At 39.2% G+C, this 15,943-nt stretch overlaps 2 protein-coding genes and 1 long non-coding RNA gene across 3 annotated transcripts; 2 read left to right on the top strand and 1 right to left on the bottom strand.

The window, feature by feature from the left end:
- The first annotated feature begins 241 nt into the window (after window positions 1-241).
- LOC117295328 (sorbitol dehydrogenase-like) lies at window positions 242-6,703 on the top strand. Its single transcript, XM_033777906.1, has 9 exons — window positions 242-824; window positions 980-1,013; window positions 1,672-1,836; window positions 2,307-2,466; window positions 2,796-2,914; window positions 3,054-3,119; window positions 3,573-3,748; window positions 4,578-4,699; window positions 5,263-6,703. Exons 1-9 carry the CDS (start codon window positions 768-770, stop codon window positions 5,417-5,419), a joined length of 1,056 nt encoding a protein of 351 aa, XP_033633797.1. The 5' UTR covers window positions 242-767; the 3' UTR covers window positions 5,420-6,703.
- A 33-nt stretch (window positions 6,704-6,736) lies between these two features.
- On the bottom strand, window positions 6,737-9,425 carry LOC117295329. The gene is made up of 4 exons (XR_004519680.1): window positions 9,355-9,425; window positions 8,323-8,358; window positions 7,886-8,027; window positions 6,737-6,775 (listed from the first exon to the last, which is right to left on the bottom strand). It is a non-coding gene; the product is annotated as an uncharacterized LOC117295329 (long non-coding RNA).
- A 355-nt stretch (window positions 9,426-9,780) lies between these two features.
- Window positions 9,781-15,655, top strand: LOC117295326 (sorbitol dehydrogenase-like). Its single transcript, XM_033777904.1, has 9 exons — window positions 9,781-9,991; window positions 10,213-10,246; window positions 10,899-11,063; window positions 11,612-11,771; window positions 12,316-12,434; window positions 12,582-12,647; window positions 13,285-13,460; window positions 14,005-14,126; window positions 14,702-15,655. Exons 1-9 carry the CDS (start codon window positions 9,935-9,937, stop codon window positions 14,856-14,858), a joined length of 1,056 nt encoding a protein of 351 aa, XP_033633795.1. The 5' UTR covers window positions 9,781-9,934; the 3' UTR covers window positions 14,859-15,655.
- The last annotated feature ends 288 nt before the right edge of the window (window positions 15,656-15,943 follow it).

Here is a 15,943-nt window from a genome sequence, read left to right as displayed (position 1 = left end):
AATTATTTTGCTAAGCAAAAACATGAGTCGGGCACCACATGTGCCACAACAATGCAAACTTAATTTAATTTGGGCTGGTAACCTGTTTCTGCTAAGCAAATAAATTGGCCCCTGGCTGGGCCCAAAATTTGTGCTAAGCACAACAAATTGTTGCTTAGCAAAAATATATTGTGAGTAAAGCAAACAGCGTAGAGCTGGTTTCAAAACAAATGCTTGAAAAAACCCTTAAAATCCCTACTACCGAGGTTTTGTGTCCGCCGTGGTGAGCAAGATGCCATGTCTTCGTTCTCGATAGGATGATGTAGACTTTACTTGAAGTCTGAGATCGCACAGATTAAACTATCGCATTCTGAACACCCGATCACACTTTTGAGGCTCGTGAATTCCTTGCGGCTATGGCTAGATATCCGCTTCATCCTACATTGAAGTATGTGACATTCTGACACACAGTGACACACTTAGCAACAGCCGTAGCCATAACTGTAGCCGCGCTACTTCAGCAAGACCAAAAACCACCATCACAGACTTGAAACTAAGTCTATTTTGCAGCTGGCTAAAGGGGGAATAGTCCCCAAGCCTTGACATAAAGTAACCAGTGTGTTATTTTGAAGGCAACCAGCCTAATGAGAAAGTAAACATACACAGCTCTGTGTTGTTGTAGGCGGAACCCTGTAGGTGTAAATCTCACAGCTCAGAAGAGTTGCAGGAATGTTGAAAAGCTTTTTGGAATTTCAATCAAAGAAGCTTCCATTAAAACTACAAGAGGTATGGCTGGAAAAGGAAACCTGTCGGCTGTGTTAAAAAGGAAGGGAGAGCTTGTGTTGGTAATACAACCTCGTTTTACAAGTAATATAAGAATAAGGTCACTGGAAATGATTGGCAAATTTAAAGGTAACCCTACCTGGGCCTGACAAGTCAATGGCCAATGCAAATCAAGTGGATTTCAATAATAGACATTTTTTTTTTTTACCCAACACAGGAGGATACTGCAACACCCCTACCAGAGAAAAATGGTTTGTTTCATCCTTTTTGACACTGTTTTAAATTTTAGTTACCGAATCATTTTATACATTTGTAAATCATAGATGCTAATGCTTGAATGAGAGAGATGGGTGTCCATCAATTGGGGCTCTGTATGTACTCCTATTGGTCGAAATTTGTCGTAATCGATCGAAATTTAGGCCTATCAATATCATTTGATGACAAATTTTGATTGATAACGACAAATTTCGACAAAAAGGAGTACGTACTCGTAGAATTTATGAGGTTTGTTCCGCTACCTACTATTATACTGGGTCTGACTGTTGCTATTGGAATTTATATCCCCTGTGACCGTGGGATATCCAAGTTCCCTTATTGTAAAGATCACCAAAACAAACAAACAAACAAACAAACAAACAAACAAACAAACAAACAAACACCCCAGCAAACAAAGATACCAAACACCATTTATTCTACTTGGCATTAATCTTATTTCCTTTCATATTGAAAAATGTTGAATAGCACCAAACAAACAATAGGAGGAATATTCAAAGAGCATAAATACTAAAAAGATTTCTTAAAATAAAAACCACAAGTATTTACTGGCCAATAATTAAAACTACACACCATGAAACTTTCTTTCTTGTTCCACGAAACAATAAATAATGATTGTTTTGTTCTTTCTCACAGAGGTCCAAATCAAAATGCATGTAGTTGGTATTTGTGGCTCAGACATCCACTATTTGCTCAATGGCGGTATTGGTGATTTTATAGTCAAAGCACCAATGATTCTTGGCCATGAGGCAGCGGGTGTGGTCTCAGCTCTTGGAGAGGGAGTGACTACTCTGAAAGTTGGTAAGAGTATACAGGCAGGCTAATTTTCAGCTGATCAGCTGATTTCCTCTTCTTTTTTTTTCATAACAGTGCCATAGAAAACTGAAAAACATTGTAAAAAAGTTAGGTGTAATCAGCCATTTCCTCTTTTTTTTGCAACTAGAAAGTTGCATGTCTGAGCATAAAAGGAAAACGAACATTAAATAGAATTGAACTCAAATCAAGGGACTCTTACCTGTTGCAATTTTTTATGGAAAATGGATTAACCTTCTAACAGTATTATGTCAGAATGCCACTTAAGTATATTTTTAGTTAACCATTCCACCTGTAACTGCCGTTTAGCAAGAGGTCACACCCAGGAATACAACCTGGGAATTAGAGGCAGAGGGATCATCTTTTAGAATATGATAAGGCCATATGGAACTAAAACATATAAATAGCACCATTTATAGAATTTTAAATTTGAAGTAAGATTTGATATATATTCCTAGGTGACCGTGTGGCTATTGAGCCGGGTGTTCCTTGTAGGATGTGTTCTTTCTGTAAGGAAGGACGTTACAATCTCTGTCCGGACATCATCTTCTGTGCTAATCCTCCAGTGAACGGTTCTCTGCGTCGTTTCTACTGCCACGATGCAGACTACTGTTACAAGTAGGTTTGTGCATTGAAGGGAACCACTCTAAATTACTGGGACCTTGAAAATAATTGTATTTCTCAAGGCCGTGTCCGAAACCTCGACTTCGGCTACAGCTAGATTGCATGCCTCTCCCTATTCTTCAACCTCGGCAGACACGCTGATCTAGTCGCAGCTGTAGCCGAAGTTGCTGTTCCACACATGGCCTTAGGTGGGCAATCCTGTTCTGAAGTTACTTGTTGATCTACGTCTTTGAATTATTTCTACTTCTGACTTCTCTTGAAGTCAAGGCACTGTCCTCTTTTGGCTTTGCAAACCTGTTGCGCAAATTTTTACTTATTTGTAGGCTACCTGATCATGTATCCCTGGAAGAGGGCGCCCTCTTGGAACCTCTTTCTGTCGGTGTTCACGCATGTCGTAGAGCAGGCGTCAGACTTGGACACAATGTTCTTATCCTTGGGTCCGGTAAGTCAGTTCTGGAGACCTAAGCTCCGCAACACACCTATCCTTAGTTCAAACATCATAACTTGTTCTTAACTTTTGTTGTTTGTTTTGAATGACGGCAGGGATGTGACTGTAATGCATTTCATGATCTGTTTTTAAGGACCTATTGGATTGTTGTCGTTGCTTAGTGCTAAGGCAATGGGAGCCACTCGAATTATCATCACCGGTAAGCACAAAACATTCTTGCTAAGCACAAAACTTCCTGAAATACAAAATGAGCTTTAGGGAAAACTTTATCTTCCTATATTCCAATGAGGCTGTAACAAATTAAGACTCCTCCATGAATGTTGCGTCTTTGGAACAAAGCAAAAAAAAGGCAATCAGTTTGGCACAGTGGTATATTTCTCCTCACCACCTCTGGGACCCCGGTTCAAATCCCACTGGGGGCCCTATGTGGATAGGGTTTTCAGTCCCTACCCCTGGAATAATTCTCTCCTACATCTAAAACTGAAACTTTCTTCTTTGACTACTCTCTTTTGGGTTCTTGGGTAGCACAGTGATTAAGTTTGCTTTTCTGAGAGTCCTTGGCTTCACAACCAAAATTAAAAAGTGAAATGAAATGAGACATAACTTGAGTATGAAACCTTCACCCAAAACAAATTTATGTTTAAATTTTCAGATTTGGACCAAGGTCGTCTTGACATGGCGTTGAAGCTTGGTGCCCATCATGCATTACGTGTGGATACTCAAGATCCTGAGGAGATGGCACGTAGAGTTGAAGAAGCGTTGGGATGTAAGCCGGACATCAGCGTGGAGTGTAGTGGGGCAGAACCCAGCATACAGACTGGTATCTATGTAAGTATAAGGCAGTGTTCTGTTCTATGTGTGTGGCACAGTCTGCCGACTCGTTCAAGGGGTTAAAGAAACACGTTGCCTTGGATCGATCGAGTTGGTCTTTAAAAAGCATTTGTAACCGCTTGTTATAAAATGCATATGATTAGAAAGATATTTTAAAGTAGAATATAATGATCCACACAAGTATCACTCGAAATTACATGGTTTTCCTCTTACCTCGTCGACTAACACGATCGGCCATTTATGGGAGTCAAATTGTTGACTCCCATAAATGGCCGACCATGTTAGTTCGCAAAGTAAAAGGAAAACCACGCAATTTTGAGGCAAATTTGTGTGGATCATTGTATTCTACTTTTAAATAATCTTTCTAACCATGCATTTTATAGCGAACGGTTAAAGATGCTTTTCAAAGACCAACCTGACCAATCCAAGGCAACGTGTTCCTTTAAGATCGACTCAATTTCCCATTTAAGTGAGCACCTTTTCATTTCTCACTTTCCTCTCTTGTCCATTTGGAAGACATCTGGACTCTCTCTTAGACAGTTCATTGGAACCAACCTGAGGCTTGGAGGAAAACTAGTTACAATGGCAACGGTTCAAATCCCACCGCTGCCCCCATGAAGAATGAGTTTGAATGTACTCAAATAGATATATGGAATACGTCAACTGTATGCTGCTGACAAAACCAAGGCTGCTTATATTTATCACATCAGCATTGAAGCAAGAGTGGAGGTTAACAATTATACGCCTACACACACAAAGTATAACAATATTTCCCTTGTTGTAAAATGACCCTCTACTAAATTCGTTCCTCTTTTCTTTCATATAGGCCACAAAATCCGGTGGTGTTTTGGTGCTTGTTGGATTAGGCCCACCTACTGTTAACATTCCCATCGTAAATGCAGCTGTTAGAGAGGTGGATATTCGTGGCATTTTCAGATATGCTAACTGGTGAGTAAATAATGACAGTATCTGAATATATAAAAGAATAAAAATAACTAATAATGATAGTTTGGAAGGTTTATCATCCTTCCCCTGGCAGCTGAGAAAGCTGAACTGCGAAGGAAAGCTACAACACATTTGAGCTGCAGACTTGAAAAACCACCTTTGGCAGCCAGCCACATTGACCCATATGACCACAGAGATTGAAAGTGAATGATTTTTCTAGGGATGAAAACCAGAGCGCTCAGGGAAAAACCCATGTAGCATAAATATAAAAATGACAGTAAGAGAAGCTATTTTACCCATATGCACCCATGTGTGTTAGCACTGTATACCCAGTACTTTCCCAAGTTCTGTGAAGAAAAAAAAACCCGGAGGCAAATTACTCGGGTGGAATTCGAACCCATGACCTTTGTAATTCTAGAGCAGTGTCATACTAACTAGACCACCGAGATTGAAGAATTTGTTGAACCAATTCACCATTTTCCATGTGTTGATAATGACAGTTTCCACAATGTATGGATTGTACATTGATTCGTAATTTACTAAGTTGTGTTGTTTATGTGTTGCAGCTACCCTCTGGCCCTTGAGATGATTGCATCTGGTAAGGTGGATGCCAAACCACTCATTACTCATCACTTCCCTCTGGAGAAGACACTGGACGCCTTTGAGACGTCTAGAACAGGAGCAGGAGGAGCTATTAAAGTCATGATACACTGTGATCAGTGAGATGAGGGGTTACTATGGCAGCATCATAATCACATAGATGATAACATTAAAGATGAGTGTAAGATGAGGCGGAAATAAGAAACTTTGATCAGTAAGATGAGGGGTTTCTATGGCAACTCGAAGAGAACCATGTTGATCTTCTTCTTATCCTGTCCACACACTGTTCAGCCAGAACTGAACACAGCTCCTAGCAATATCATTGTACTCTGCAAGGTCCTCAGTTCTGCATTGCACCAGTAGGGGGCATCTCAGGAGGTGTTCCATAGTTCGTGACTCCATCCAACATATGCAGGTCACGTCTTCAGAGTCCAGATATCCCCACTTCTTGAGAGACACCCTGCACCGGCCAAATGATGTTCTAAGTCTGTTGAGGCACCTCTATTCAGCCCGAGTTAATTCAGCACCAGGGGGGAGCTCTTCTGAAGCAATCATGTCCATGGATGTTCTAGGTGGAAGTTTACCAAGTCTCTCATCTCACATGGCAGTTCGGAGAGCCACGGCTTCTGAACTTGAATTGACTTTGTTGAGGGAAGCTTTTCCTGGATTTTTTAGCAAGTTCATGGCTGAATAGAGGGTTTCGCTCATCTATAGTCTGGCGATAGCGTTCTCTGCTGCAAGCCGCACTGCGTCGAACATCAGGTGGCGCTATACCAGAAAGTATGTACAGGATACTAGAAAGTATGTTGATATCATGATTAGATAATGATAAATTTAGGAAAGGCTAAGTTTAAGGTTAGTGAGATGGGTTACCATGGCAACACAAAGGACCGTGGGTAACTAGTGCAGATAAGGTCCAAAAGATACTGTGGGGCTTGTCCATGCAGAACTTTGACCAAGGAGATAAAATTATAGGTCTGAAATATAAGGAGTTGCTACTGCATGCTGGAATATTTGTTTGATCATTCAAAGTGAACTTTTTACTGAAATTTACAGAATTCTTTCTTGCCAATTTGTTGTATAAGAATGGGATGCTTTAGAATGTTGAAAGGGTCATGGCTTCAAATCCCACCCGAGTGATTTAACCAGTGGATTTGTTTTCACCAAACTCAGGAAAGCGATGAGTATACAATGCCTAATACACATTCAAGAACACCTACTTGCAAGAATTTTGATACTAAACTTGATATTATATACATGATAAAAATTATATTTTACTACAGTAATAACGCAAGTAGACATTAATAAAATGATTTTGATCGGTATGATAGTATTTTTGAAAAATTGTAAAAGGAACATTACAGAAATGGTATAAAAATGTTTCTTAGATCACAGATTTAAACAAAACTTACTTGATCTAATGATGATAGTAGAAAACATCCCTCTTTTTGTTATATTTTCTGTCTGAAATGTTGTAGCCTATTTGATGAGAAATAAATAATAATAATAATATTAATAATAACAGTTCTCATAATTATAGCACATTCACAATAATTTTCTCAATATGCTTTATTAGTGCCCTAGTCATTGGGCCAATAACATCCCTTTAATCTTTCTCATCTCCCTGGGGAGTACGCAACCTGTAATGGCAACCGTAGCGCTACACAATATCAACCTCTACCCTCGCAGGTGCCCATTTATACTCCTGGGTGAAGACAAGCAATAACAGTAAAGTGCCATGACCGGAAGTTTGAACACTATCACCCTTGCTGTAATATAAACACCTTTATAGAGGTCAAAGGTTAGAGTCCGATAAACCAAACTATCAACCAGCAACCACAACAAGAGAGCTTAATTTATTAAGTGCATTTAAAAAAAAAACTAAAAATGAACGAATTGACCCGGTAAAGTCCGGCTTATATTTCCTGGGAAAGCAAATGTGAACTTTGACGTCACAAATTCGCAACAAATAATGCGCATCAGTTGAAATGTGCTCAACTCCTGATAACATTTGTGGCAAAAACAGGGCTGTGACAACAAAATGAGGTATTACGGACTAGCAAACAAGCTGACGGACCGGAGAATTATCAAGCTTACTGGTCCTGCTGGCTAGTCACTGGAAAAACCTTTTCAATTGGTCTGAATTGATTGGTTTGTGATGAGTTGGTTTCTTATGGTTTGGGTTGGTTTTGAAATGGTTTAAGTTGGTTTCTAGTTTTAATGCTGAAATATGGAAACCATTGATTTCAATTGGAAATGAATTGGTCCAATTCATTAAAGGTCCGAAATGCAACACAAAAACACAATTCAAATCATTTGGTACCAGGTAAATCTATTGTTCTCTGTAATGTGAGCATGCTCAGAAATGCGTAAACAATGAAAATTTACCTGGTAGGTCTGCTGCCACCTAGGGTTTCAAAGACTCCTATTGAATAGGTCCAATTGGTCCCAATTCAATGTCTTTTAAATGTGGTTTTACGTGGGTTTCAAGTGGTTGTAATTGGTTGCCGGTTGGACCTCAATGGGATATTTGAAATGGTTTCAATTGGATTTGATGAATGGGTCATTTTAAGTGGCATTCATTCTTACCCACTTTGAGGCTGGTCACACCATCCCCAAGTGCAGAAACAACACCTGAAGATTCAATGGCCAAGAATCATGGGGGCATTGACCACAAACCGTCCGATCTTGCCATGGACAAAGAAGTGGACATCGGATCGGATCTGCACCTCTGGAAATCAGAAAAGACAGAATTGTTTTTAATGTTTGCATGGAGTTTGTTTTTATTTACTTTGCCCGGGGTCTGGTTAGAAAAGGGGTTTTATTGTCAGGGGCGAGAGTCATTGCTGACAGAAAGGTGGTTGGGCTAATTTGGGCTAATTATACAGTTTAAGTCAGAGCAAATTATAAATTTGCACATTTCAAAGAAAGTTTAAAAGGCCAAAGGAAATCTACGCCCTGGGGTGTATGTGGGATGGATGTTTCAACAAATGCCAATACCCAGCGGTCCTGCCATTAAAACTTACCATTTCGCCCTGGCTGTGGGGAATGGGTGTTTCTTCCTGAATTAAAAAATTAAAATAAATAACCATTACCAGAATTTATAAACATTTGCAGCTGTTGTCTCGTTCCCTGAAGACAAGATTTCAAACAGTCGGTCAAATTCGAAAGTATGAGAGCAACACCATACCCGTTCTGGTCCAAATGGTCCACTGAAATGGTCAAAATGACTATTTAATTACACCACGTTTTTGATTTTTCACCACGTTTTTGATTTTTCTGGAAGTTTTTTCTGTTTTTTAATTGTTACAGCATACAATTAAATACAACAACCATATACATCCTCTGATAGTGATTTAAACAAAAAAAGCACAGCGTTTACCTTTTCTTACAACATCAATTCATATTATTATCAAAGACAAATCAAAGATAAATTCTGCTAAGTAAACTTGTAGCGTTAATTATTCTATGTATTCAGTGCAGAAAGTCTCAAAGTCCTAGGCTTTTTCCTTTTGAGGACATGATGATGGTCACATAAATGGCTCACAGATTACATGGAGAGGTAGAAATAAATCCAGATTCCATGGTGTAATGTTTCAGCACTAGGGTACACTTTGAGTACCATGAGAGTACAGTAACAGTACAGGGCACACTTATCTTAAAACTGTTTTAACTTTTAACAGCAAACAATTTATTTGCTAAGCAACAAAAATGAGTCGAGCACCAAAAACAACAATGCAAACTTAATGTAATTTGGGCTGGTAACCTGTTTCTGCTAAGCATGGATGGCTATTTCTACCTCCATTCATAGTTGTGCCATGGAGGTATTACCTCCATGGTTGTGCTAGCTATAAATAAGCAACTGCAATGGCTGTGCTTAGCAAGTTTGTGTGCTTAAAACATCCATCCATAGGCCTACATAGTACATACATCAATCCAGGCCTAACAATTTTGCTAAGCACAAACAACTTTTGTTAAGCCAAAAAAAAGTAAGTTATATGTATGTAGCGTAGAGTTGTGTCCAAACAAATGTTTCCAAGAAAACTTAAAACCCCTACTTTCCGAGTTCTTGAGTTCGCCGCAAGATGCCTTGATTCTCACTTCTCTCTCAATCTCATAAAGAATCGTTCCTCCCCGGATCCAGAAAGTATAGACTTGATTTCAAGTCTGAGATAGCACAAACAACCGACGTCACACTTCGAGGATCGTGAATTCCTTGCTTGCGGATAAAGGTATAGCGGCTACGGCTAGTGTTCGGCTTCATCATACATTGACGTATGGGATATCCTTAGCGACACACTTAATAGCAACAGCCGTAGCCATAATTTGTAGCCGCGCTGTTTCAGCAAGACCAAAAACCACAATCACAGACTTGGAACCAAGTCTAATTTGCAGCTGGCTCAATATAAGCTGGCTATGAATATGGTATAGTCCCCAAGCCCAAAAATGTAGTAACTCGTGCGTTACTTTTAAGGCAACCAGCCCAATGAGATGTAAACATTAAAAGGTGGTAGGCGGAACCCTTAACGTGTAAAAAGAGATTCTGATCATTTTCATCTGAGCCCAGAAAAGTTGCAAGATCGTTTAAAAAGCTTTGGAATTACAATCAAAGCTTGCATTTAAAAACTAACAAGAGGTATGGCTGGAACAGGAAATCTTTCGGCTGTGTTAAAAAAGAAGGGCGAGCTTGTGTTGGTAAGTACTACCATGGAGGCTAATTCTACCTCCATGGTACTAAGTACAACTTTTATTATATTAATACAAGAGTAGAACTTGAATAAGTAAAATTAAGAATAAGATAATTTGAAATCAATTGAAAATGTAAAGGAAAACCTAGGCAAGTCAATGGCCAATGTAAATTCAAGTGGATTTTTTTTAATAATAATAAAAGTTTTTTTTTTTTTAACCCAACACAGGAGGATACGGCAACACCACTACCAGAGAAAAATGGTCTGTTTCATCATTTTTGACACTCTTCTCTTACTATTAAAACATATTTTCTCTCTTTTAATTGAAGCATTGTCGGCCACTAGTACTTAGTAGTTACTGAATCGTATTTTCTTTTATAAATTTGTAAAGTTAATAATCATAGATGCTAAACAAATGTTTGAATGAGAAAGATTAGCTGTTGCTAGCTTGGCATTTATATTTCCTTGGGCTGTGGGATATCTAGTTGCGATAACGTAACTATGGGATATCGCAACTATGGGATATCCAATTTCCCTTAATGTGAAGATCACCCAAACTATATTATCAACAAACAACCCAACAAACAAACACCCCAACAAACAAACAAACAAACAAACAAACAAACAAACAAACAAACAAACAAACAAACAAACAAACAAACAAACAAACACCCCAACAAAGATACCGAACACCATTTTTTTCTACTAGACCTCAATCTTTTTTAAATTACCAAACAAGAGGAAGACATAATCAAAGAGCATTTAACAAGATTTCTTAAAATTTAAACCACAAACATCAGAACTAATTAGGACTCTATGGAACTACACACCACAAAAAGTAAAGTTAAATAGGAACAATTTGAAATTTTCTTTCATGAAGCAATAACTATCGATTGCCTTTGTCTTTCTCACAGAGATCCAAATCAAAATGCATGCAGTGGGTATCTGTGGCTCGGACGTCCACTACTTGGTCAATGGCCGTATCGGTGATTTTATCGTCAACGCCCCAATGATTCTTGGTCATGAGGCGGCGGGTGTGGTCTCAGCTCTCGGAGAGGGAGTGACTAGTCTGAAAGTTGGTAAGAACAGTATAAAAGGAAAACAATTCAAAGGGAATTGCATGAACTCGAATGAAGGGGCTCTTCTAGCATGTTTGGAATTTGATGGAATTGGTTAATTAACCCTCTTACTATTTGACCAACTCAAACCTATTTTTGGGGTGAACTGATAATGTTAAATTATGTAAGGACAAATCTGAGTCCTTCTTTTTGGCAGATGGATATATATAGAAGGGTTTGAGGCTGTAAAGGTTTTGAAATGATTTAGGGTTGAACAAAGATAAAATGACTAGAGCCTGGATTAAAACCTGCGACCTCCAATAAAACGTGCCGGCACTCTACCAACTGAGCTATCTAGCCCTATGTTTTGTAAATATCTCTGTTGAGGATGCCATTCAGAAGCAATTTTACCTGTAACTGATGTATAGTCAGGGATCACACCCAGGGATACAACCTGGTAAGTGGAAGAAGAGGGATCACCTTTAAAAGAGGTTGTGTGTGATGATTAGGCTATGAAAATGAAAGAAATAAGAAGTAAGATTTGAAGTAAGATTTTATACTCTTTTTAGGTGACCGTGTTGCTATTGAGCCAGGTGTTCCTTGTAGGATGTGTTCTTTCTGTAAGGAAGGACGTTACAATCTCTGTCCGGACATCGTCTTCTGTGCTACTCCTCCAGTGGACGGTTCCCTGCGACGCTTCTACTGCCATGCTGCTGACTTCTGTTATAAGTAGGTTTGGCATTGCAGGGAACCACTCTAAATAAATCCTCTATTTTAAGCATTTACTCTTATCAGTTAGCATTTGCAATAGAACAATGTCATCGTTCTTGTGGGGGGGGGGGTAACTATAGAGTTGACTGGCTCAACCAAAGAAGTAAGTAGGTCACATATAAGTTGGGGAGGTAGTGCTTTCTGCTCTACCAGCCAAGCTTCTGATGGATGGTACCCATGCCTACATTCGTAAGGACTATTGCAGCCCCAAGAGTAGGTGGCAAAGGCCCCTGGAAAAATAGTTAATTGTAGCCCACACCTTGGGGCCTTGTGTGTCAGGCGACATGCTCAAACAAATTAATATAAAAAATAACATTCAAGGGAACCACTCTTAATTACTGAGACCTTGAAAACATGTTTCTTCTTGAGACAAACTAGTTATTAACTTGTCAATCTATGATGTCTTCGACTTATTTCTACTTCTGACTTCTCTTGAAGTCAAGCCACTGTTCCTCTTAAAATGCTTTACAAACTTGTTGCGCAAATTTTTATTTATTTGTAGACTACCTGATCATGTATCCCTGGAAGAGGGCGCCCTCTTGGAACCTCTTTCTGTCGGTGTTCACGCATGTCGTAGAGCAGGCGTCAGACTCGGACACAACGTTCTTATCCTTGGGTCTGGTAAGTCACTTCTGGAGACCTAAAGTCCATAACACTCCTATTTTTAGTTCAAACAGATTAACATCATACATGTTATTAACCGTAGTAGTTTGTTTTGAATGATGACGGGGATGTTACTGTAATGCATTTCATGATCTGTTTTTCAAGGACCTATTGGATTGATGTCTTTGCTGAGTGCTAAGGCAATGGGAGCCACTCGTATTATCATCACCGGTAAGCACAAAATACTCCTGAAACACCAAATGAATCTTTAGTCAAACTTTTCTCCTTCCAAAAATCCAATGAGGCTGTGAAAAATTAAGATTCCTCAATGAATGTTGTGTCTTCGGAGCAAAGAAAAATGGCGAAGTGGTATCTTGCCTTGCCTTTCACCTCTGGGACCACAGTTCAAATCCTGGGCCCAATTTCATAGAGCTGCTTAAGCACAAAATTTTGCTTAAGCAAAAAATTCATTGCTTAGTCAAATCAGATTACCGGCCAAGACTCCACTCAATTGTTATGCTAAGTAAACAACAGCTAAATACTAGTCATAAGCAATGTATATGGCATGACATTTTGGCCAGTAACATGTGTAAATTTTTTTGCTTAAGCAGCTCTATGAAATTGGCCCCTGCTGGACTGTCTGGGTTTTCCCCTGGAAAAATTCACGGAGGGTTTCCCTCCCACATCTAAAACTAAAATGTCCTTCCTTGTCTTCTCTCCTTTGGGTTCTTGGCTATAGTATAATGATCAAGTTCGCTTTTCTGAAAGTTCTTGGCTTCACATCCAGAATTAAAAAGTGAAATGAAATGAGACAGAACTTTACTATATGAAGCCCTCACCCAAAACAAATTTCTGTTTCCATTGTAAGATTTGGACCAAGGTCGTCTGGACATGGCGTCGAAGCTTGGTGCCAATCATGCATTGCGCGTGGATACGCGTGATCCTGAGGAGATGGCACGTAGAGTTGAAGAAGCGTTGGGATGTAAGCCGGACGTCAGCGTGGAGTGTAGTGGGGCAGAACCCAGCATACAGACCGGTATCTATGTAAGTATAAGGCAGTGTTGTGTACTCTGTGTGTGGCACAGTCTGCTGGCTCACTCAAGGGGTGGAGACTCTAATAACATCAATAGGCCTAGTGGCTCATATCCATCACTCAGTGACGCTCGAGGCAATTTAACATACAGTATTTTCCTGCAATGTATGAGGGACTACATTTGATTTGAGACCTACTCCTTTTATATAGCACCATGTAATGGTTTACATGTTGCTGTAGCGCAGTATGCTGCCAATCAAACCAGGAATCCCTTTGTTCCCATTTAAGTGAGCACCTTTACTTTTCTCACTATCCCTCTCTTTTCCATCTGGACTCTCTCTCTCAGACAATTCATTAGAACCAACCTGAGGCTTGGAGGAAAACGAATGTACTCAAATAGAATAGCTGCTTTTATTTATCACATCAGCCTTGAAGCAAGAGTGGAGGTTAACAATCATACACCTATACACACACAAAGTAGACCCATGTATAACACCAGTTCCCTTGTGGTAAAATGACACTCTACTAAATGCTTTCCTCTTATCTCTCATATAGGCCACAAAATCCGGTGGTGTTTTGGTGCTTGTTGGATTAGGCCCACCTACTGTTAACATTCCCATCGTAAACGCAGCAGTTAGAGAGGTGGATATTCGTGGCATTTTCAGATATGCTAACTGGTGAGTAAATAATGATGATATCTGAATTTCTAATTACAATGAAAGTTATAAGTAATAATTAGGGAGGCTTATCATCCTTTCCCTGGCAGCTGAGAAAGCTGAGCTGCGAAGGAAACAGCTACAACGCGTTTGAGCTGCAGGATTGAAAGAGCACTGCTGGCAGCTAGCCACATTGACCCATACGACCACAGAGTACGGCCTGAGATTGAAAGTGTACGAGGTGGAAAACCAGATGGCCCAGAGGAAAACCTTTATAGCATAAAGATATAGACGACAGTTGAAGAAGGTGTGGATTTTGTTTTCAACATTTGCCATGTGCTGAAAAAGACGGATTTCACAATGTATGGATTGTAAATTGATTCATAGTTGCAAAATGAAAAAAATTGTTGAAGGCCTGACGTTACAACCCTGAAATTTCTGGTTACTAAATTTAACATGTTTGTTGTGTTGCCATTTGGCCTTTGAGAAAGACTCTGCTAGGGTCGAAAAGTCAGGCCATTAACTATTTTTTGCATCTATACCGTAGTGTTTTTGGTTGATTCATAATTGACAATGTTTTGTTATTTGTGTTGCAGCTACCCTCTGGCCCTTGAGATGATTGCGTCTGGTAAGGTGGATGCCAAACCACTCATTACTCATCACTTCCCTCTGGAGAAGACGCTGGACGCCTTTGAGACGTCTAGAACAGGAGCAGGAGGAGCTATCAAAGTCATGATACACTGTGATCAGTGAGATGAACATAATCACATAGATACAATAACATTAAGATAAGTGAGATGAGGCAGAAATAAGAAACTTTAATGCAGATAACCATGATTACATAATGATAAATAAGATTTATGTCATGAGGCGGGAAATAATGAACTTTGATCAAGGAAGATAAGAGGTTGCTATGGAAAAACAAAGACAACAGTTTCAGATTTTTATGACAATATATATAGTAAAAGAAACATGTACAATGGGTAGATCAAGGAGAAATAGATATCTGAAAGATTGCTTGAATCAAAGTAGTTGTTATCTTTAAGCAAACTTGAATCCTTGATTCTGGTTGGTCAATCCATAGAAACAAGAATGTTATACTAACCTATAATGCAGGCCCAGTATTAAACCTTGTTCATTTGAGCTGTTTTAAGTCCAGGTATTGCGGTATTTTTAAGATAAGCATCAAGTTTTCTCATAGATAAATTCAGATAAAGCTGCTCTCAGTAAAAGATAAGACCAATCTTATTATGTATCTTAAATTGTACCTTTTTTAATTACAGGGTTTTTCTTGCCAATTTGTTATATAAGAATCGGATGCTTAAGAATGAGGGAAGGTCATGGGTTCGAATCCTACCTGAGTAATTTACCAGTGGATTTGTTTTCACAGAACTCAGGAAAGCACCGAGATACAGTGCTTAATACACATCGGTGTAAGATATCAGCATGATTTAAGGAAGCCATGTATTACATAAAGTAACACGTTGCCTTGGATAAGCGTTTGTAACCGTTTGTTATAAAATGCATAAAGATGATTTAAAAGTATAATATAATGGTCCACACAAGTATCACTCGAAATTGCATTTTACCTCGTCGACTAACACGGTCAGCCATTAATGGGAGTCAAATTTTTCCATAAATGGCCGACCGTGTTAGTCAACGAGGTAAAAGGAAAACCACGCAATTTCGAGGCAAATTTGTGTGGATCATTGTATTCTACTTTTAAATCATCTTTCTAACCATATGCATTTTATAACGAACGGTTACAAACGCTTTTCAAAGACCAACTCGACTGATCCAAGGCAATGCGTTCCTTTAATGAATTGGTTTTGTTTTTA

Source organism: Asterias rubens, chromosome 10, assembly GCF_902459465.1.
Source record: "Asterias rubens chromosome 10, eAstRub1.3, whole genome shotgun sequence".
Taxonomy (NCBI): Eukaryota; Metazoa; Echinodermata; class Asteroidea; order Forcipulatida; family Asteriidae; genus Asterias; species Asterias rubens.
This window is presented reverse-complemented; position numbering and strand designations above follow the sequence as displayed.